This window comes from Geotrypetes seraphini, chromosome 11 (genome assembly GCF_902459505.1).
Source record: "Geotrypetes seraphini chromosome 11, aGeoSer1.1, whole genome shotgun sequence".
In the NCBI taxonomy this organism is placed as follows: Eukaryota; Metazoa; Chordata; class Amphibia; order Gymnophiona; family Dermophiidae; genus Geotrypetes; species Geotrypetes seraphini.
The window spans coordinates 6634274-6655801 of record NC_047094.1 but is presented as its reverse complement, the minus strand read 5'-3'; the positions used below and the strand labels follow the sequence as shown (position 1 = coordinate 6655801).

Here is a 21528-nt window from a genome sequence, read left to right as displayed (position 1 = left end):
GGGTGTGGAAAGAAGGAATAAGGAAAAGAGGTGGCAGATAAGAGAATTCTAGAGAGATGGATGTGTTCAAAAGGAGAGGAGCAGAAATGGAAGAGTATAGGCAGGATAGTTTGAGTTAGGAAGGGGTGAAGAGAAAACTGGAGCTCTGGCTATGGCACTTGTTGCACAGCTTGCATTGACATACACTTATCCCTCTATATTCACGGTTTCAGCATTCACGGTTTTTAGCTTGCTGGCTTCTACCCCCAAATTACATGAGCTTGCATAGAGAAATCGCTGGTTCCAAGCGTTTACAGAGAAAAATCGCCGATTCCCAGCACTTTCTTCGCCATGTTTTGCCTCTCCTTCAGAGACAGGCCAGGTCTCCCACCATGTTATTCGCGGTTTCACCATATTCACGATGGGTTTTAATAGAAAACAGTGAATAACATATGAAAAAGTTATTTGCGGTTTTTCTGTATTCGCGGGTCTGTTAATCCCCCATCACAGCGAATATGGAGGGAGAAGTGTACTGTATTTATCACTTGCAGCAATTTTGCCATGCAAGACACTATTTTTGCTTGTGTCATGTACGTGAGAAAAAGTGGGCATCGCTCTTTGCCAGCAACTTGCCTGGGCAACTGATTTAGTGAACAAAATGAATCATTTGTCATGTGTGTTGTTGACTTAGCAATTTAATTTCTCTGCAGCATTTTTTAAAACTTTTACCATTGTTTGAATACTTCACAGCATTTCTTTAATTGATGCTCATTCATTATTACAACAATGTGTTTTGCTGGTTTTCTAGAGCATTGTCAATACAACTTGAAGTAATAGTTAACTCAAGATTACTATTTTTAATTGTGATATTAATCACAATTAGATTTTTTTAAATTGTCTGAACAGCCCTAATTTTACCCACGAAGCATCTTACAGGGAAAATGGCTACGTCAGGCTTTATGTCTGCTTTTAAGGACATGCAATAAATCTATGAGCTGGACTTCTCCATTTGTTATATACGAAGGTTGATTCATAAGTCATGGCAACTATTTTCTTTCTCTCGAAAATGTGCCAACACTGGAAATCTAATATATATGTTTGAAAGGGAGTGCCATGTACTTAATGTTGCCACCAGATAAGAGATGAGTGCAGGTGGCTCTGGTAGCTACCAAATCTTGATGTTTAAAGCCCAAATGAGTCCAGCACTTTCACTTGGATTCACTATTCAACCTCGTGCTGGATATCAATGTTTATTTAATAAACAGGCCTCTGGTGTCTCTGGTACGGCAGAAGCAAAACACATGACATTTGAGATCATTATTTTATTAGCAAACAAGTAATAAATGTTAGTTGTTTCAGTAAACCAAGCACAGAATCAGCTTGAGAGCAAGTATGTTTAACTGTTAACATCCTTCAAAGCATTGTCATGTAGGATTATGGCATTGTGCAACAGTTTTCCGGATGTTTCTCCCATACTGCACGACGCAGGTGGTACTGCAGAAGTGACTTGTAATGCTGTGTATTCAGAGTGTCCCTCACAAACTGGATAACAGTTAAACAGTTTCTGTTGGTAGCCAGTGTTCCCTCTAAGCGGGCGGGTGTTGTGAGCAAACTTTTTTCACTGTGAGCTAAAAATATCGGGCGCCAGCAAGTTATGAGCCAAATAAATATGTTGTCAAAGTTGCTGATACATGAGGACGAGGTATTCAAAGGAATTTTAGGCCTACACGCTAAATTAAATAACGTTAAATAATATTTTTAAGAACACAGAAATTGTAGGGATGAAATGATATCTTAATAAATGTTTTACAACAAATGTAGTTATGTCTGTTACATCCATATGTGTAAACTGTAAATTAAAAACAGTCCAGAAGACAATACGTTTGATGCTTTCAATTTCTAGACCAGTGTTTTTCAACCTTTTTTGGGCAAAGGCACACTTGTTTCATGAAAAAAATCACGAGGCACACCACCATTAGAAAATGTTAAAAAATTTAACTCTCTGCCTATATTGACTATATATAAAGTAATTCTCTTGAATAGGAATCAAATAAACACAAAGAAAGTATTTTATAATTACTTTATTATGAAATAAAAATTATAAAATACTTTATTCAGTGTGAAACCTGGGCCTGTTTGGCTGAACACAAAGCTGATATTCTGGCTGGAATGGAAGAAAGACACACACGTAGCTCTTCGTCAACAGCTCTCAGTCTCTCTCTGTATTTGGTTTTTATAGCATACAAAAATAGACAAATATACCCTCCATCCTTTTTATTAAACCACAATAGCAGTTTTTAGCGCAGGGAGCTGCGCTGAATGCCCAGCACTGCTCTTGACGCTCATAGGCTCCCTGCGCTAAAAACCACTATTGCGGTTTAGTAAAAGGGGACCATATTGTAAAATATAGACAGCAGATATAAATTCAGAACTGTGCATAGTAAGTGAAGGGAAGTTTTCATCTCTGGGAATTTACCCAGTTAACTATTAAGTTATTTGGGCAAATTCCTTTGAAAACTGTGGTAATACTGCCTCCACTTTGCTAAATTTAAAATAAAATCATTTTTCCTACCTTGTCTGGTGATTTCTGGTTGCACTTTCTTCTTCTGACTGTGCATCCAATCTTTCTTCCCTTCTATCAGCCTGTATGCTTTCTCTCCTCCACACCTCATTCCCTCCCCCAACTTTTTCTTCCTCTCTCCCTGACCTTTCTTTCTTTTTTTCTGTTTCTCTTCTTTCCTTCTGTTTCCCTGCCTGCCCCCTTTCTTTCTTTCTCCCAGCCTCCTGTCCAGCAGTAACTCTCTTCCCTTCCTCCCCTCCCAGCAGCATCTCTCCGTCTCCCTCTCCAGTAGCAGCTGTCCCTTTTTTTTCCTTGCCCAGCAGCTTCCCAGATTCCTTTCCCTCCTCCCCTCCCAGAAGCATCTCTCCTTCTTCTCCCTCTCCAGTAGCAGCTGTCCCTTTTTTTATCTTGCCCAGCAGCTTCCCAGATTCCTTTCCCTCCTCCCCTCCCAGAAGCATCTCTCCGTCTCCTTCTCCCTCTCCAGTAGCAGCTGTCCCTTTTTTTCCTAGCCCAGCAGCTTCCCAGATTCCTTTCCCTCCTCTCCTCCCAGAAGCATCTCTCCTTCTTCTCCTTATCCAGTAGCAGCTGTCCCTTTTTTTCCTGGCCCAGCAGCTTCCCAGATTCCTTTCCCTCCTCCCCTCCCAGATGCATCTCTCCTTCTCCTTCTCCCTCTCCAGTAGCAGCTGTCCCTTTTTTTTCCTGGCCCAGCAGCTTCCCAGATTCCTTTCCCTCCTCCCCTCCCAGAAGCATCTCTCCTTCTCCCTTTCCAGTAGCAGCTGTCCCTTTTTTCCCCTGCCCAGCAGCTTCCCAGACTGATAGTGGTTTTCTCCCCTCCCAGCAGCTCTTCTTACTTCCCAGCGCAGCGATTCACGAAGGCAGCCTCGGGTCCTTTGTTGTGTCGCGCCGCCTCTGAGGAAAGAGGAAGTTGCATCTTCAGAGGCAGCCGCGACTCAGCAAAAGCCCCGAGGCTGCCTTCGTGAATCGCTGCGCTGGGAAGTAAAGGAGAGCTGCAGAGAGGGGAGAAAGCCACTGTCGGAGGCTCCCCAAGATCTCTCCGGCCCAGCGCACGCTTCCGATGCTGATCTTGCCGGTCCTGCGCGGACCGGCAGGAAGTTCAAATGAGTCAATTTTGCCGGTCCTGCGCTGTGACGAGAAACTTGTGCGCTGCGACCTAATATTTTGTGCGCCAGCGCACGCCAGCGCAGCTTAGCGGGAACACTGGCTTGGTACTGTCTTGTTCTTGGGATCTAACTAGGGACTTGGGACCTGGTTTGGCCACTGTTGGAGAAAACCAAAAAAACTCTGTGGAGTGACAATGTTCCTAGATGGACTTTATTTGAAAGTGTCAAAGTTCCAAAGGTACACTGAAATCATCCACATAAGAGCCTTAAAGGACCTAGTCCGCTAGAGATGCAGGGCCCAACACGGTCCGCGTTTCGACAAAAAGTCTTCTTCAGGGGTCCCTGGAGGTCCTATAAAGGTGAATACGTGGGAAACAATTCATTGGTGAGCCGGAAGTGAGACACTGCTTGCATTTGCAATGGAAAGGACCCCCAGGGACTCCTGAAGAAGATTGGAAAGTACTTGAAGGGTGGGGGGTGGGAGAAGGGATAAAAAAAATTTGTTCAGAATATTATGTAATAGATATAAAAGTGATATTGTGTATTCATTAGTTGTAACTCAATATTTTGTACACTTCATGTAAAATATGAAAGTGAATAAAGAATTATAAAAAATAAAAAAAAGAAGACTTTTTGTCAAAACGCAGACCGTGTTGGGTCTTGTATCCCTAGCAGACTAGGTCCTTTAAGGCTCTTATGTGGATGATTCATTTTTATGTGGATGATTTCAGTGTACCTTTGGAACTTTGACACTTTCAAATAAAGTCCATGTAGGAACATCGTCACTCCACAGAGTTTTTTTGGTTTTCTCTGGATTTTCTTCTTTGTGGATATTTTGGGGTCAATTCCTTTTGTTTTTGGTCACTGTTGGAAACAGGATACTGGGCTTGATTGACTTTCGGTCTGTCCCATAATAAAAAAATGATTTCAAATGTCATGTTTTTTGCTTCTCTTCCAGAGACACCTGCACTCATCTCTTATCTGGTGACAACATTTAGAAGTACATGGCACACAATTTTAGACATATCCTCTATAATAAAGCCCTTACCCGTGTATGCGCAGTTGAAATGGTGTGATCCCTGCCGCTGTGATTTGTGCTTTCATGTCGTGTTCCATTTGCGGCGCATGCAGCGTGCGACGGTTTGCAGCGTGTGCGGCGGTGAAAGCAACGGCAGGAGGGTGTCCTTCGAGGTGCTGCGAGGCATCTGGCTGCTACTGCTGCACAGGGAGGTGGAGGGGGAGAGGGAAAGGGGCTACTTTGGAGGGAAGGGTGTGCTGGGGGCAGGCAGCAATCTTGGTTTGCTTGGGGGGCCAGAGAGAGATAGGCAGGGGGCCAGGGAGAGAGACAGAAAGAAAGACAGACAGACAAGGGGCCAGGGAGAGACATAGACAGAAAGAATGACAAACAGACAGGGGGCCAGAGAGACAGACAGACAGACAGCGGCCAAGGAGCGAGAAAGAAAGAAAGGCAGACAGACACATCTATTCTAGCACCCATTAAGGCTTAAAGACTAGTTGCCATGACTTATGAATTTTTAAATTAAAAGGCATAATTTAGGTCCTCTTTTACTAAGGGATTCTGTGAGCGTCGGAGCATTTAGTGCTCCGGGCCATGGTAGAAGCCTCTCTGCAGCTTAGTAAAGGGGGGGGGAGGTTTAATTAAATTTAGTGAAAAGAGAAAAAGAGTGGTGGGGGATATTTGTCAGCGCTTTTTGATTAAGTTATGCCTTTTATTTAAAAAAATCAATCAATCCTGTGCACTTATTGGGACACCCTTTATCTAAGCATATCTATATTTATTTATGTTTCCCACACACACACTTTTACAAAATCACACAAGAGGTTTATAGCACCGGCCGGCATTGCTCCAATGCTCATAGGAACTCTATGACCGTCACAGCAGCTGCGCAGAGCACTTAGCATGCCAGCCGATTTTGTAAAAAAGGGGGGGGGTGTCAGTTTATATTTGCATTCTTTTTAATATTTATAGACCACTTATAGCCAGAGCGGTTTACATTCAGGTACTCAAGTATTTCTCCCTATCTGTCCCGGTGGGCTCACAATCTGACTACTGTCCCTTGGACAACGGGGTGTTAAGTGCCTTGCCCAGGGTCACAAGGAGCAGCGCTGAGCATGAGCCTACAACCTCAGGGTGCTGAGGCTTCAGCCCTTACCACTAGGCCACTGACTTCAGAATGGCAACTGAATTAGCACAACAGAACATTTGAGCAGTAATGCTGTTGTCAAACCTTCATTTTGAACCCCACAGGAAAATACCAGCTAAAATTCCTCTTACGTTTTAAAGTCGAGATCTGCGTTATGATGAAATTTGTCCCCCATGTAATATAAATATCCACAATCAGAATTAGACTCAGACCCTACAGCTGGGTATTTGGCACTGGCAGGTACCCTAACATCAAGGCTGAACATCTGGGTATAGAGTGGCTTTCAGAATTTAGGGCAGTTACCCAGGTCCTGTCACTGAATTCTGGTAATATCTGAATAACTTTTCAGCTCTGCTTTTGTTTGGCCCAGTGGCATAGCCCCAAGGGGACTTCCCCCTCCATAGATTGGGCTCAGGCTTCCTCCAAACCTGCAGCATCTGTTAAGTGGTTGGCAGGCATACTGAAGCCCTACCAGCGGCAGTAAAGGGAAATTAGGTGGCATACATACCTCCAGCTGCCGACACTGGGGCTCTTTGTGCATAATCACTGAGTTTGCTTGAGGAGTCCTGGTATAGCAAGTTTCTCTTTAATGCAGCAGCATGAGGAGGAGAGGATCGGTTGAAGCAGTGAAATTTCTTTGACTGACGGGGCTTTGGCATCTCCAATAGCAAAAGTAATAATTTTAATGTGTGTGCATCAAAGGGGTGCATTGTCCCCCTCAGTACATCCTTGGGGCCCCTCTCCCCCTAAAAAGAAAAACATCAGTCAAGCTTTTTTAGTGACATTGTCTGGACAATTCGACTGAAAATCCAAGGATGGCTTCAGTGAGCAACTTATGTGGGTAAGGAATAGTTCCTCCTTGGATAAGTGCATTGAATATAGGGCTCATTTCACTGTAAACATTTAGTACAGTTTTTTTACTATTTTATTTTTCAGCAAGTGTTTTTATAGTTTCAGTGCAATTTGCATTCTGGTTTTCATTTGATTTCTGTATTACTGTGTCTGAGTTTTCAGCCACTTCGTGTGGATAAAGGTGCAGTTTCTCTGGAGGTTCAGTAGATGGTGAACCAGTACCACAGATTCCCATTTCTTCTGACAGAAAACCATAATTGAGCTAAACAGAGAAACTCCTGCAAACAGGGGAAAAGTGGTGAAAGACTTATGGAGCTTGCCTTGCATGACAATTTCTTGTCAGACTTATCAGTGTGGTGGTGTGCCATTACCTCCCCCAGCCATCTTTACCCCCACCCTACACCTTTACTGAGCTGGGCCCCCATGTCTTGGGTTACCATAATTTTTTTAAAAAAAGGAAACCCTGATCACATGACCCTGCCCTGTTCCGCATCCAGCCCCGCCCCATTCTGCCCTCTAACCCCAACCCCAGAGAGCCATCTCTCTTTGCGGTCGAGCTCTGGCCACGTCTGAAGGGCCTGAAGCATGTGCAGATACATGATACATCATCCACACATTCTCAGAGACCCTCCAGATGCAGACGGAGCTTGTAGAGGCTTTCCAAAACCCGGACAAACTGCTGGATTTTGGAAAATCTGGGAGCCTGGACAGTCCTCTAAAAAGAGGACATTATTATTATTATTTTTTTTTTTTTTTGGGGGGGGGGGTTAAATTCAATTTTCTATACCGTTCTTCCAGGGGAGCTCAGAATGGTTTACATGCATTTATTCAGGTACTCGGGCAGTTTTCCCTGTCTGTCCTGGTGAGCTCACAATCTATCCAATGTACCTGGGGCAATGGGGGGATTAAGTGACTTGTCCAGGGTCATAAGGAGCAGTGAGGGTTTGAACCCACTACCTCAGGGTGCTGAGGCTGTAGCTTTAATCACTGTGCCACACCCTCCCACATGTCTGGTAACTCTACCTATGCTACAGGTCCTAAAGCTGAAGGAGGACACTTTCGGCCCCTGTCCTCAGTTTCTGCCCTGAACTCCTGAAATTGGTCAATGCGGTTCTCAAGATACTATGTTTCTGCATGGAAACGGTAAGATCAGTCATTGCCTCCATGTCACTGGGGGAATTTCTTGCCTCGCCGGATTTGACAGGTCTATCTGCATATCCATATTTTTTTGGATCACAGGAAGTTCTTGAGGTTCCATGTTCTGAAGCACCACTTCTAGTTCTTGGCTCTTCCATTTGGACTTGCCACAGTTCCATGCACCTTCACCAAGGTGATGGTTTTAGTAGTAGTGCATCTCTGCAAGTAGAGGACATGAGTGCATTCATACTTGGATGATATGAGCTCTGTCTGAAGGACGGCAATGGAGTATGTAGTCCAACTGCTGCAGAATCTGGGCTGGGTCATAAACTTCCAAAAAGCCACCTGGAGCTGACACAGTCCCTGGACTATCTGGGAGTCCTTTTCAACATGAAGGACAACAAAGTTTTTCTCCCCAAAGTCCGCAAAGCAAAGTTCACTTATCAGTTCAGGCAGTTTGGGGCCAGGCCAGCATCGACGGCTTAGCACTACTTGCAAGTGCTGGGATCAATGGTAACAATGATAGATGTGGTCTCCTGGGTGAGGGCACATTAACACCCTCTCTTGAATGCACTATTATTCCGCTGGTTACTACAAATGGTTGCGTTGCAGATGCCCCTACCTTGGACAACAGAGGCGCAATACAGTCTGAACTGGTGGCTGGAGCCACAGTCTCTATCCCAGAGTGCTGCTTCGCATCTCAATGTGGGTTATCCTGATGACAGATACCAGCCTTTACGGTAGGGGAGCTCAATGTGAAAGTCAACTGGTACAGGGACACTGGTCTCCTGCCCAGAGAAAGTGGTCAATCAACTGGTTGGAGCTAAGAGCCATCCGCCTGGTGCTGCTTCAGGACAAAGCAGTACAAGTTTTCTTAGACAATGTAACTGGAATAGCCTATGTCAATCGGCAGGGAGGTACCAAGAGTGTTCCATTATAGCTGGAGGCTGAAATGCTATTCCACCTACTGTCCCTCTCAGCAGCACATGTAGTGGGAAAAGACAATGTGCAAGCGGATTTCCTCAACTGGCAGACTCTGGATCCTGGAGAATGGGCTCTGTTTTGGGAAGCGTTCGACAGCATTGTGAGTCAGTGGGGGGCACCCGACGTTCAACCTCATGGCATCAGCGACCAACAAGAAAACATCTCAGTTCATTAGTCGAAGATACGAGCCAGGAAGTGCCGGTCTGGATACCCAGGTGCAGCCATGTCCATGACTGTATGTTTTCCCGCTGTGGCCCATGATATGCAGAGTCCTATAAAGAATAATGTCAAGACTTGTGCAGATGAGAACAGAGCTTGCAGGGATGGACAGGGACAGGGATAGAAATAGATCCCAAGGGGGACAAATTTGTCTCCGTGTCATTCTCTACTCGTGACCAAAGATATACCACGTAAGTGTTCCAGAATGATGTACCTCTTTACTAGAAAGAAGATTTAAAGGTACCGGGAATTACCTAATCTTCCGCTGTGTTGACCATTAATGTGTGGTAATGACCTCTATATTAGCTGCAAAGCATAATCCCTGCTTGTTTCTATTTCTACGTGGCATTTTCTGAGTTAACAGTTTAATGAAGCAGATTAGCACATTCTAAGAATGAATGTGACCCTACATTATCAGCCGTTTTAAGCAACTAACCCATTTTAGTGAAAAGACCCCATGGTATCATGAAATGACAAACAGAATTTAGGTTTTAAGGTGAGCGCCTTCATTATTTTCACGGAAGACCTATTTTATTTATGTACTGATAGCAGTGTACAGCAAGAATAATCTGGACCTAAGCAATTTTCTAGTATCTGGTGAGCAGTGAATCCAGCCAAAAGCATCTTTCTAAAGGGATATGGTTGCATCCCTTTAGTGCTGATAACAGTGAAGAACGTGCCCTATATTTGTTGGATGAAAAATAAGGTTATATCATGAATTGCACAAAATTGCTTTTTTTCCATTATAGATATCTATTAGAATTCTTTAAATTAGGTTAGTACGTAGAGAATGACAAAGTGTTCGAGGCTTGTGCAGATGAGGACAGAGCTTGCAGGGATGGGACGGGGACGGAGATATATCCTAATTCCACATAAAGAATGACACAGGAACAAATTTGTCCCCATCTACCACAGAAGGTTGATGTCATTGTTAATCTCTGTCTTGTTACCTAATTCATGTAATATTCTTCATCTACTATATTAAAGTGTTTGAGTTTAAATTAAAATATTTATAGTTTGATTGGTTTCTACGAATTTATAAAATGCTTTGATTTTACCAAGTTTCGAGCTACCTTTAGCTTGGTTAATTTGAAAGAACCCATTATCCCAGGACAAGCAGGCATGATATTCTCACATGTGGGTGACGTCATCTACGGAGCCCCAGCGCGGACAGCTTTTCAAGCAAACTTGCTAGAAGTTTCAAGTTTGCACACTGCACCACGCATGTGCTAGCCTTCTTGCCCACTAGAGGGCGCATCCCCACCTCGTGGTCCTCAGTTCATTTTCATCCGCGGAGCCAGAAGCCCTGTGGAGAATTTGTGCTAAATTGTGCCTTCTGTCGCCGCGGCTGTGTAGGGATTTTCGCACGGTCGCTGCGTTTTTTTTGTCTTCTTCTTTCTTTATTTTCTTTCTTTTCCAAAAAAAAAAAAAATTAAATTTCGTTTCGTTTCGTAGCTACCGGGGGCTCCCGGTAGCCGTGGCCGAGGAACCTCGCTTGTTCCCGGCTCTCTTTTGGGCCCATGTCCCGGCCCGTCACGGGCTTTAAAAAGTGCGGGCGCTGTGATCGGCTTTTATCAATTACTGATCCGCACGGGTGCTGTTTGCGGTGTTTGGGGCCCCAACACCCGACGGCGTCCTGCGAGAAGTGTGCCACTTTCCAGAAGCGGGCACTTAAACGCCGCAAAGCCCGCATGGCAGAACTTTTCTCGGTCGAGTCCCCTCCGGGGAAGGCCTCGAGTTCGGCCTCGGCTTCGGCCCCGGCCTTGATCTCGGCCTCGACATCGACCTCGACCTCAGCTTCGGGACCATCGGCTTCGCCTCGGGCCTCGATGCCTTCGAAGCAACTGGCCTCTTCCAAGGCCTCGGGTAAGTCTCCGCTTCCCTCCTCAGCTCCGGGATCGTCCAAAAAGCCATCCTCGGGCTCGTCGGCGGGTGGGTCCGCCTCGGTTAAGCCCAAGATGCCCGCGTCCGCCGCCCCGAGGGAATACTCGATACCGAGGTCGCCCTCTGAGGAGCAGCGGCAGGTCTTGCCACAGGGAATGACAATCCCCGTGTTTCAAGAATTGCTCCGGGCGTTAATCGCCTCGGAGCTCACCGGGGCCATTGACCAGCTGCAGCAGGCTTCGGCCTCGGCTACTTCGGCCTCGGCTGCTTCGGCCTCGGTGGCCCCGCAGTTGGCGACCTCGGCCTCGGGTACCGGGGCTTCGGCTCCCGAGGCGCCCACGGCCTCGACCTCGGCGGTACCCTCGGACCCGGCTTCGCGGGATCCGCCGGAGCGTAGCGTGCGCCCAAAGGACAAGGTGCGCCGGGTGCGAAGAATCTCGTCTTCGTCCTCGAGGTCCTCGCGAGGTTCATCGCCCTCGGGCAGGTCTCGGGCGAGGCGCCGCCCGAGGAAGGCCAAGCGGTCTCGGACCTCGCCTCGGCGGCGTGGTCGCTCGTCGCCGGCCGGGGCCGATGCCTTGCAGGTGCGGGACCTGCGGGTCGATAACCCCATTTTGTTCCGGTCTCCGGCCAGGGAGAGCTCCCGGGCTTCCTCGCCGGGGCCGAAGGGTCGGGCCTCGGTGCCTCGGACCCCGGGGCGATCCCCGAAAGGTTCCTTCAGACGCACACGGTCTCCGACTCCGTCGAGGTCGCAGGAATGTGCCTCGTTGGGGTCGGGGTCAGGTAGGGAGCCCAGATACTCCCACGAGGCCTCTCCCTTCGGCTCCGCCGGGAAGTCTCGGTCTCCCTCTCCTCCTGCTAAACCCTCATCCTTTACGAGGTTTGTGCAGGATATGGCGGCGGCTTTGGGTGTTGACTTGTCTGAAGGGTCCACTTACACCAAGGAGTTCTTGGAGGAGCAGGATCTTCCTGCCCCCCCTAGGGAGTCCCCGCGCCTTCCGATTAACAAGGTCCTCTGTCAGACCTTCCTGAGGAATCTTGAGGCTCCCTTGACGGTCGCTGTGGTCCCCTCCAAAATGGAGTCTAAGTATCGTACCCTCCCCATCAAGGGGTTCGAGAAGGGCCAACTTTCCCATACTTCGCTCCTAGTGGAATCGGCGGTCAAGAAATCGCAGCCCTCCAGGGTCTCGGCGACGGTCCCGCCGAGTAGGGAGGGCCGGACCCTAGACAAATTTGGGCGTCGTCTCTATGCGAACTCTCTGATGGCTACAAGGGTCCTGAACTACGCATTTTCGTACTCTTCCTTCCTCCGTACGATGGTGAAGGACCTCCCCTCTTTTCGTGAGGTGATGCCTGAGTCGCATAGGGACCGGTTCGCCACCTTTAGTTCGAATCTGGCCCAGCTGCACCTATATTTATTCCACGCTGTTTATGATGCGTTTGAACTCGCCTCGAGGGTGTCAGCCTGTGCGGTGGCCATGCGCCGGCTGGCGTGGCTTCGTACCCTCGAGATGGAGTCAAATTTGCAGGAACGCCTGGCAAACTTGCCTTGCGTTGGGGTGGAATTATTTGATGACTCTTTGGATGCGGCGACGGAGCGACTGTCCAAACAGGAACGCTCCCTGGCCTCTCTGGTACGGCCGAAGCCTAAGGCTCCTGCCCAGCGTCCTTTCCGGCAGCCCCCGAGGAGGTACCCTCAGAAGTCGACGCCGGCCTTCTCCAGACCGCCGCCACGGCGACAGCCCCAACAGAGTAGGGGTGGCCCCTCTAAACCTGCTGCGCAGGGGGCCGCCAAGGCCGCGCCGTCCTTTTGACGGGATAGGCGGTTGGGGGCGGGCCCTCACCGCAATATCGCACCATCCCCTCCCCATCGGGGGTCGGCTGACGACCTTTGCCGGGGCCTGGTCGGCCGTCACGTCGGACGCATGGGTGCTCCGGACAATCTCAGAGGGCTATTCGCTCAACTTCTCCAGTCAGCCTCCAGACTTGCCACCCGGGGCTTGCCCTCCCAATCGGAACCAGTTGGCCCTTCTCCAGGAAGAAGCCAGGGCCTTGTTGACCCTCCGGGCGGTCGAAGTGGTTCCTCCCGATCAGAGGGGACGGGGGTTTTACTCCCGCTACTTTTTGGTCCCAAAAAAGACCGGGGACTTGCGCCCCATTTTGGACCTACGGAAGCTCAACAAGTTCCTGGTCCGGGAGAAGTTCCGTATGTTATCGCTTCCGGTTCTCTATCCGCTGTTGGAGGAGGGGGATTGGATGTGCTCCCTGGACTTGAAGGAAGCATACACCCATGTTCCGGTGCATCCCGCTTACCGCAGGTTCTTGCGCTTTCAAGTGGGGGATTTGCACCTGCAGTATCGGGTTCTTCCCTTCGGTCTGGCGTCGTCCCCTCGGGTGTTCACCAAGTGTATGGTAGTGGTGGCGGCGGCCCTGCGCACGCGGGGTCTACAGGTCTTTCCCTACCTGGACGATTGGCTAATCAAGGCCCCGTCCAGGGAGGGGGTTATCTTAGCGACCCGACAGACTATCAATCTTCTACAAGACCTGGGGTTCGAAGTGAACTTTCCCAAGTCTCAATTGTGCCCGGCACAGTCTCTCCAGTTTATCGGAGCCGTGCTGGACACGGTTCGCCTCCGCGCTTTTCTCCCCCCTCTTCGGCGGGATACCCTGCTTCGGTGGGGCCGCCACTGTCAGGGGCAGCGGGAGGTGTCGGCCCAGCACATGATGGTTTTGCTGGGTCACATGGCGTCGACGGTTCACGTCACGCCTTTCGCTCGTTTGCACCTGAGGCTCGCGCAGTGGACTCTGGCGTCGCAATGGCGACAGGATCGCGACCCGGTGTCTTCCCGGATATCGGTGACCCCTTGCTTACGTCGATCGCTCCGTTGGTGGACCGACTCTTCCAATTTGTCAGGGGGTTTGCTGTTTCTCGTTCCTCCTCACACCAAGGTCTTGACGACGGACTCCTCCGAGTACGCGTGGGGAGCTCACCTGGACGGTCTGCGGACACAGGCTCTGTGGTCGGCCGAGGACCGTCGTTGTCACATCAATGTGCTGGAGCTTCGCGCCATTTTTCTAGCTGCGCGAGCTTTTGTCCACCTACTGCACGACCAGGTGGTACTCGTGCGGACGGACAACCAGGTAGCGATGTACTATGTCAACAAACAGGGGGGTACGGGCTCTTGGCCTCTGTGTCACGAGGCTCTCCGCCTTTGGGACTGGGCGATCTCGCAGAACATATTCCTGCGGGCAGTTTACATTCAGGGAGAGCAAAACCGGCTGGCGGACAAGCTCAGTCGTCTTCTCCAGCCGCACGAGTGGTCTCTGAATTCCCGGGTCCTTCGCATGGTCTTCGACCGCTGGGGAACTCCTCAGGTGGATCTGTTTGCCTCACCGGAGACCCACAAACTGCCCCTCTATTGTTCTCGGATTTACTCTCCGGATCGTCTCGAGGCGGATGCCTTCCTTCTCGATTGGGAGGGGAAGTTCCTTTATGCGTTTCCGCCGTTTCCGCTGATTTTGAGAACGTTGGTTCATCTCAGATCGACCGGAGCCTCCATGATCCTCATTGCGCCTCGTTGGGCCAGACAGCCCTGGTTCTCCCTACTTCTTCAACTCAGTACCAGGGAACCTCTGCTTCTGCCGGTGTTTCCCTCTCTGCTGTCTCAGAGTCGGGGTTCGCTGTTGCATCCCAATCTTCAGTCTTTACATCTGACTGCTTGGTTTCTCTCCCCCTGACTTCGATTCCGGTGTCTCGGGCCGTGAGGGACATTTTAGAGGCCTCGCGTAAGGTCTCGACTCGGCTTTGCTATGCTCAGAAATGGACCAGGTTTACATCCTGGTGTTCTTTGAATCGTCTGGAACCGGATTCGGTGCCTGTGGCTTCGGTTCTGGAGTATCTTTTGCATTTGTCTGAGTCTGGCCTGAAAACGACTTCCATTCGAGTACATCTCAGTGCCATTGCAGCATTCCATCGACATCTTGAGGGTCGTTCTCTCTCTCTTCATCCTCTGGTGACTCGTTTCATGAAGGGGCTAGTGAATATCCATCCTCCTCTGAAACCTCCTCCGGTGGTGTGGGATCTTAATGTGGTCTTGGCTCAGCTGATGAAGCCTCCCTTTGAGCCCATCGACAAGTCGCATCTTAAGTTTCTTACTTGGAAAGTAGTCTTTTTGATTGCACTCACGTCTGCTCGTCGGATCAGTGAACTACAGTCCTTGGTGGCGGATCCTCCTTTCACGGTGTTTCATCATGATAAGGTGGTTCTTCGCACCCATCCAAAATTTTTACCTAAAGTTGTGTCTGATTTCCACCTCAATCAGTCTATTGTCCTTCCGGTGTTTTTTCCGAAGCCCCATTCTCATCCTGGTGAGGCGGCGCTTCATACCCTTGACTGTAAGAGGGCGTTGGCCTTTTATCTCCAACGCTCCAAGTCTTATCGGAAGGTTCCTCAATTATTTTTGTCCTTTGATCCTAATCGTTTGGGACACCCGGTTTCAAAGCGCACCTTGTCAAACTGGTTAGCTGCTTGTATTTCTTTTTGCTACGCTCAGGCTGGTCTCCCGCTTGCGGGTCGTGTTACGGGTCATAAAGTCCGAGCGATGGCAGCTTCTGTGGCTTTCCTCCGATCTACACCTATGGAGGACATTTGTAAAGCTGCCACTTGGTCTTCGGTTCATACGTTCACCTCACACTACTGTCTGGACACTTTGTCCAGAAGCGACGGCCGGTTTGGCCAGTCGGTGTTACGTAACCTGTTTTCATAATTTGCCATCCTCCCACCTGCCCTTCTTTGGTTGGCTTGGAGGTCACCCACATGTGAGAATATCATGCCTGCTTGTCCTGGGATAAAGCACAGTTACTTACCGTAACAGGTGTTATCCAGGGACAGCAGGCATATATTCTCACAACCCGCCCACCTCCCCGGGGATGGCTTCTTTGCTATGATATGAAACTGAGGACCACGAGGTGGGGATGCGCCCTCTAGTGGGCAAGAAGGCTAGCACATGCGTGGTGCAGTGTGCAAACTTGAAACTTCTAGCAAGTTTGCTTGAAAAGCTGTCCGCGCTGGGGCTCCGTAGATGACGTCACCCACATGTGAGAATATATGCCTGCTGTCCCTGGATAACACCTGTTACGGTAAGTAACTGTGCTTTCTATGCTAACATTTCTGTTTGGCTCAATTGTAAGAAACTCTTTTCTGGGGTTGTAAAACACCTCATTTTGCTCTTGTCTTTGGTTCTTCCAGTGCCTCTACTCCAGAAACCTGGGCCCAGTTCACCCAGGACAACATTCAAAGGGCAGAACGAGAGCGGCTGGCCTCCACTAACCTTCGCACCTTGATAGATAATATTATTCAGGACACATCAGAGGATATGCGTTTGCAGTGTGCTGCAGTCAATAAGGCCTTTGCCAAACGCTGTGAGGAGGTGGATGATGCGAAAAAGAAACTGGAAAGCCATCTGAGGAAAGTAAGTGTCTCCCAAGTCAGCTCAAGGGAGCCAATATTCATCCAGCAGAAATCAGCATTTTGCTGGCCAGCACCGATGTTAAACCCAGAGATTCCGTGCCGGGCCATGTCTGGGTCCTGGATCCAGCTAACCTGTGTTATAGGTCAGCTAACCTGGCCAGTTAATAGCTGAATATCAGCATTTAACTGGCCAAGTGCTGACTCCACCCCTTGAGCACCCCAAAAATGAGCAGTTTTAAGTTCTAATCAAATCTTCAATTTATATATTGGGTCATCTCCCTAAGGAGGTCGACTCGGTTTACAGTTCGTTAAAAAGAAGAGTAACAAACTAATAGACTATGAAATAAAAATGCTATTAGTTAAGATTAGATGGATCATACAGATTAAGAGGAAAGAGTACAAAATTACTTCCATTACTGTTTATCAGCTGAAAATCTTGGGTGACTATTGTGAAAACAACCAGGTTTTTAAACTTTTTCGGAATTGATTTAATTAACCTAACAGCCATAGGGGGTCTGGAAGTCCATTCCAAATTCCTACCAATTTGAACATGATAGATTCATTAAGCTTTAACTCCTTTCAAAAAAGGGAATGCTAATTTATAAATTGTTGTGATCCTTGAATAGCAAGATCTGAAAGAATTCCAACTAAGAAGTTTCAAGTTTATTAGGATTTTTTATCTACCGCCTATCAAGATTAAGTAAGCGGTTTTTACAATCAGGTACTCAAGCATTTTCCCTCACAATCTATCTAACGTACCTGGGGCTATGGAGGACTGAGTGACTTGCCCAGGGTCACAAGGAGCAGCGCGGGGTTTGAACCCACAACCCCAGGGTGCTGAGGCTGTAGATCCAACCACTGTGCCACACACTCCTCCAGGAATCAAAGGGTCGAATATTCCATAAAGGAGTTTGAAAACCACACCTGCACACTTAAATTGTAGCTGTAACGGAGTGGAAGTCAATGAAGTTTTTTCAACAGTGGAGATAGATGATCATATTTTCTCTTTCCTGTTTAATACCCAAATAAACAGTTACAATAGTCCAACTGAGCGAGCACGGTGGACTGTACCAATAGCAAATAATGTTTACCAAGGAGTTTATCTGATCGTTAAAGGTAAGGGAAGAATATTTCCCAAGACTCTGGAGGTGAAATCAAGTTATTTTCAGCAGCACTATTTCTTTATTTTCATTTCTTTAATTCGTTTTCTATCCCTTTCTCCCCAAAAAGCTCAGAACGGCTCACAGGTTAAACATATACAATATGCAGTTAACAGTTTGCAATTTGCCATAGTTACGGGACAAATTTTGTGATACAAGTCTGTATCCTAACTTGACACGTACTAGGGATCTAATACCAATATCCAGTAGACTCTTAGTTAACCAGCACGCATGGGGATTGATAGATACCAGATAAATGTAGTTTCTGGTTGCTTGAGAGTTACTATTAAAAAATAGGCCTAAGTAATACTATACCCCATACTATGCCGTACCATAAACTGTTCCAGACAAACTACCGGACATGTGGTAGGTAAAGTGTGGGCGAGCTCAGGTGTGGCGTCTGCCAGAAATTGATTTTATTTCATTTTTATTTAAAGTATTACAGTATTTCTTAGATTTTTTTATTCTGGTTGCTTGAGAGTTTGGGTTAATTGAGTTTGGGTTAACAGAGGTTCTATAGAGGTGTGCAATTCTGGAGGCCGCATTATCGCAAGGATGTGCTGAGACTGGAGTCGGTGCAAAGAATGGCCACCCGGATGGTCTCGGGACTCAAGGATCTACCATACGAAAAACGGCTTGACAAATTACAGCTATACTCGCTCGAGGAGCGCAGAGAGAGGGGGGACATGATCGAGACGTTCAAGTATCTTACGGGCCGCATCGAGGCGGAGGAAGATATCTTCTTTTTCAAGGGTCCCACGACAACAAGAGGGCATCCGTTGAAAATCAGGGGAGGGAAACTACGAGGTGACACCAGGAAATTCTTTTTCACTGAAAGAGTGGTTGATCGCTGGAATAGTCTTCCACTACAGGTGATTGAGGCCAGCAGCGTGCCTGATTTTAAGGCCAAATGGGATCGGCACATGGGATCTATTCACAGGGCAAAGGTAGGGGAGGGACATTAAGGTGGGCAGACTAGATGGGCCGTGGGCCCTTATCTGCCGTCTATTGTTTCTATGTTTTCTATGTTTCTATGTTACTGTACATAATATACAGTTCTCAGGTTGCAAATTGTCATAGTTACAGTGCAAGATTTTAAGTTTTTATCGTAATGCGCCACCTACCGGGATCTAGTACCAATACACGTTTCTTTGTAATCCCTCATTCGTGGGCAGGGAAGTTAGGCGAAGAGGTATGTTCTTATTGCTTTCCTAACGTTGAGGAGTTAAGTGCTGTTGAAAATTAGTGGTTAGCCCTAAACAGGTGATTTAACTGGCCAGGAGCCAGTTCTGTCCTGTTAAATCACTTTAACCCCCTCTTTTACTAATTAATTAGTTAATCGAATTAGCGCACGCTAAACACTGAAGCGTCCATAGACTAACATGCACACGTTAGCAATTAGCGCAGCTTAGTAAAAGAGGACCTAAATATTGACTCCAAGGTTTCTATCAAAAGAGAAGAGCAAAGTGAAGTAACTGGCAGAAGGATATTTCACACCACCCCTTGCTTTGCTTTACTGCAGCTGAGGAGACCTGGGTCCTTTGCAGCCGCCTACAAAAGCGATGCCGTTCGCGTATCAATCACGCTACAGCACCTTTTGCAGCCACATGAAAAGTAGGTGCCGCAAATGCAGGCCAGGGTTTTATGGCGCTTTCCGGCCCCTACATCCACTTCTGGGGCAAGCCACACCTACTTTTGACATAGGTTCCAGTAGGCGTCTCTATAGAAAGGACATGGACGGCATTCTTGGAAGTGGCTTCAGGTGACTTTTTAACTGGTTTTAAACGACACAGTCAATTACTGCACCATTTATCACCAACTAAACCAATTAAGTAGTGCAGCAGTAATCTGTGCAAAACTCTGCTAAGTAACTCATCTTCTATCAACCTTGCTACGCTCATGTCACCCCTCTCCTTAAGTCACTTCACTGGCTCCCTATCTGCCATCGTATACAGTTCAAGATCTTATTGCTGCCTCTCAATCTCTCTCCTCACTTCTCTCTCCTTATACACCTCCCAGAGAGCTCCGTTCCTCAGATAAGCCGCTCTTAGCGTTACCCTTCTCCTCCACTGCCAATTCCAGTCTTTGTTCCTTTCATCTAGCTGCCCTCTACGCCTGGATTAAATTACCCGAGTTTGTCCGTCAAGGCCCTTCTCTTGTTTAAAAGCAGACTGAAAACCCACCTTTTTGATAAAGCCTTCAATCCACAATCCTACTCCCCACTGCCCACCAACCCAGTCAGCTGATTAACCATTCCCCTGAACCGTATCCATGCATCCTGTTTGTCTGTCTTGTCTGCTTAGATTATAAGATCTTTTGAGCAGGGACTGTCTTCTTTGTGACTCTCTATAGCACTGCATATGTTTGGTAACTATACCATCGATCCGTCTACTCAGCACAACCCGATCAACAATCTTCTCTGTCACAGCCCCCCCACTCTAGAATGCAAAGCCCACAGAATTACAGGAAGAAACAGTATTAGAACGTTTCAAAGGAAAATGAAAACCATTGTTAGTCAAAGATGCCTTTGACCTTTAACATAGCCTCTTTTTTTCATCCTCAGCTCACAGACAAACTTCCCCACCCAATGAATGACCCTTAAATATCTCTCTTTTCTATTTGACATGTGCTTCCTACCCCTTATCCCTCTCGTTACAGTACGTCTGTTTCTTATAGTCTTTGTTACCTGAATTTATAGTTTTAAATATGTAGACCGCTTAGAACAGGGGTGTCAAAGTCCCTCCTCGAGGGCCGCAATCCAGTCAGGTTTTCAGTATTTCCCCAATGAATATTGTGACCAGCCAGGTATTCTCCCTGCCCAGGTCCCAGTTAGGACAAAAGAAAATGGAGGAGAAAAGAAATCCCGGAGAGGAATTGGAAAGGGACAGGTAGCTTCTGAGCTTGATAATTACATTGACCACCGGGGGAGCTCAAGAGACCCCTGGAACACTGCTGAGTCACCCAGAGTAGGGCGTTGCCCCAAGGTATTTAAATCTGCAGTTGAGAACAGACAGGGAGGCCAGCTAGGGAGAGGGTTTAAACCTTTTCTCCCTAGAGAGTCCCCTGGGCCAAGCAGGAGCAACCAACCTTCACCCATGGAGCTGCTAGAGGCTGGACAAGCTGAGGAGCTGTTATTTCCAGGAGAACAGCCCATGGAGTATGAGGAGAGTCTGACAGAGTATGCTCCTGATGTTTCTGAAGCCATGCAGGTAGACTGGGCCTCAACCTGTGAACAGTGAGTGGTGATTTTTGCTCTGGACTGTTTGGGGACTATTTTTGTTGTGCAAGCTAGGAGGGTGATTTGTGGGGAGAGGTTTTGCTATCACCCAGGGAGGGAATTTTTGGAAGCAATTTGTTGTGCTTTTGACTTGCAAAACCTATGGCACTCTCCTTTACCTGGCAGTGATATTTTAGACTGCCAGAGGCTTTAACTTTGAGCACGATGAGGAACAATAATGCACAGCTCACTCGGTGGTATCTTGCACTGCAAACCTTCCGTTTCACAGTGGTACACCGACCGGGCAAGTTAAATACTAATGTTGACATTCTTTCCCGGATCCCAGAAAACACTGTCCAACCCCATGCTTATAGGGATAAGCAAGGTTTAAGGGAGGGGGTATGTGACCAGCCAGGTATTCTCCCTGCCCAGGTCCCAGTTAGGACAAAAGAAAATGGAGGAGAAAAGAAATCCCGGAGAGGAATTGGAAAGGGACAGGTAGCTTCTGAGCTTGATAATTACATTGACCACCGGGGGAGCTCAAGAGACCCCTGGAACACTGCTGAGTCACCCAGAGTAGGGCGTTGCCCCAAGGTATTTAAACCTGCAGTTGAGAACAGACAGGGAGGCCAGCTAGGGAGAGGGTTTAAACCTTTTCTCCCTAGAGAGTCCCCTGGGCCAAGCAGGAGCAACCAACCTTCACCCATGGAGCTGCTAGAGGCTGGACAAGCTGAGGAGCTGTTATTTCCAGGAGAACAGCCCATGGAGTATGAGGAGAGTCTG

The 21528-nt window shown here is 47.9% G+C and overlaps 1 protein-coding gene across 1 annotated transcript in view; it reads left to right on the top strand.

Moving 5' to 3' along the window:
* Positions 1–21528, top strand: part of TEKT4 (tektin 4) — a 52039-nt gene that overhangs the window by 9305 nt on the left and 21206 nt on the right. Inside the window, exon 4 of the mRNA XM_033914063.1 lies at positions 16147–16369. Within this exon, the coding sequence (XP_033769954.1) occupies positions 16147–16369 (223 nt within the window). The remainder of the gene's footprint in view (positions 1–16146; positions 16370–21528) is intronic.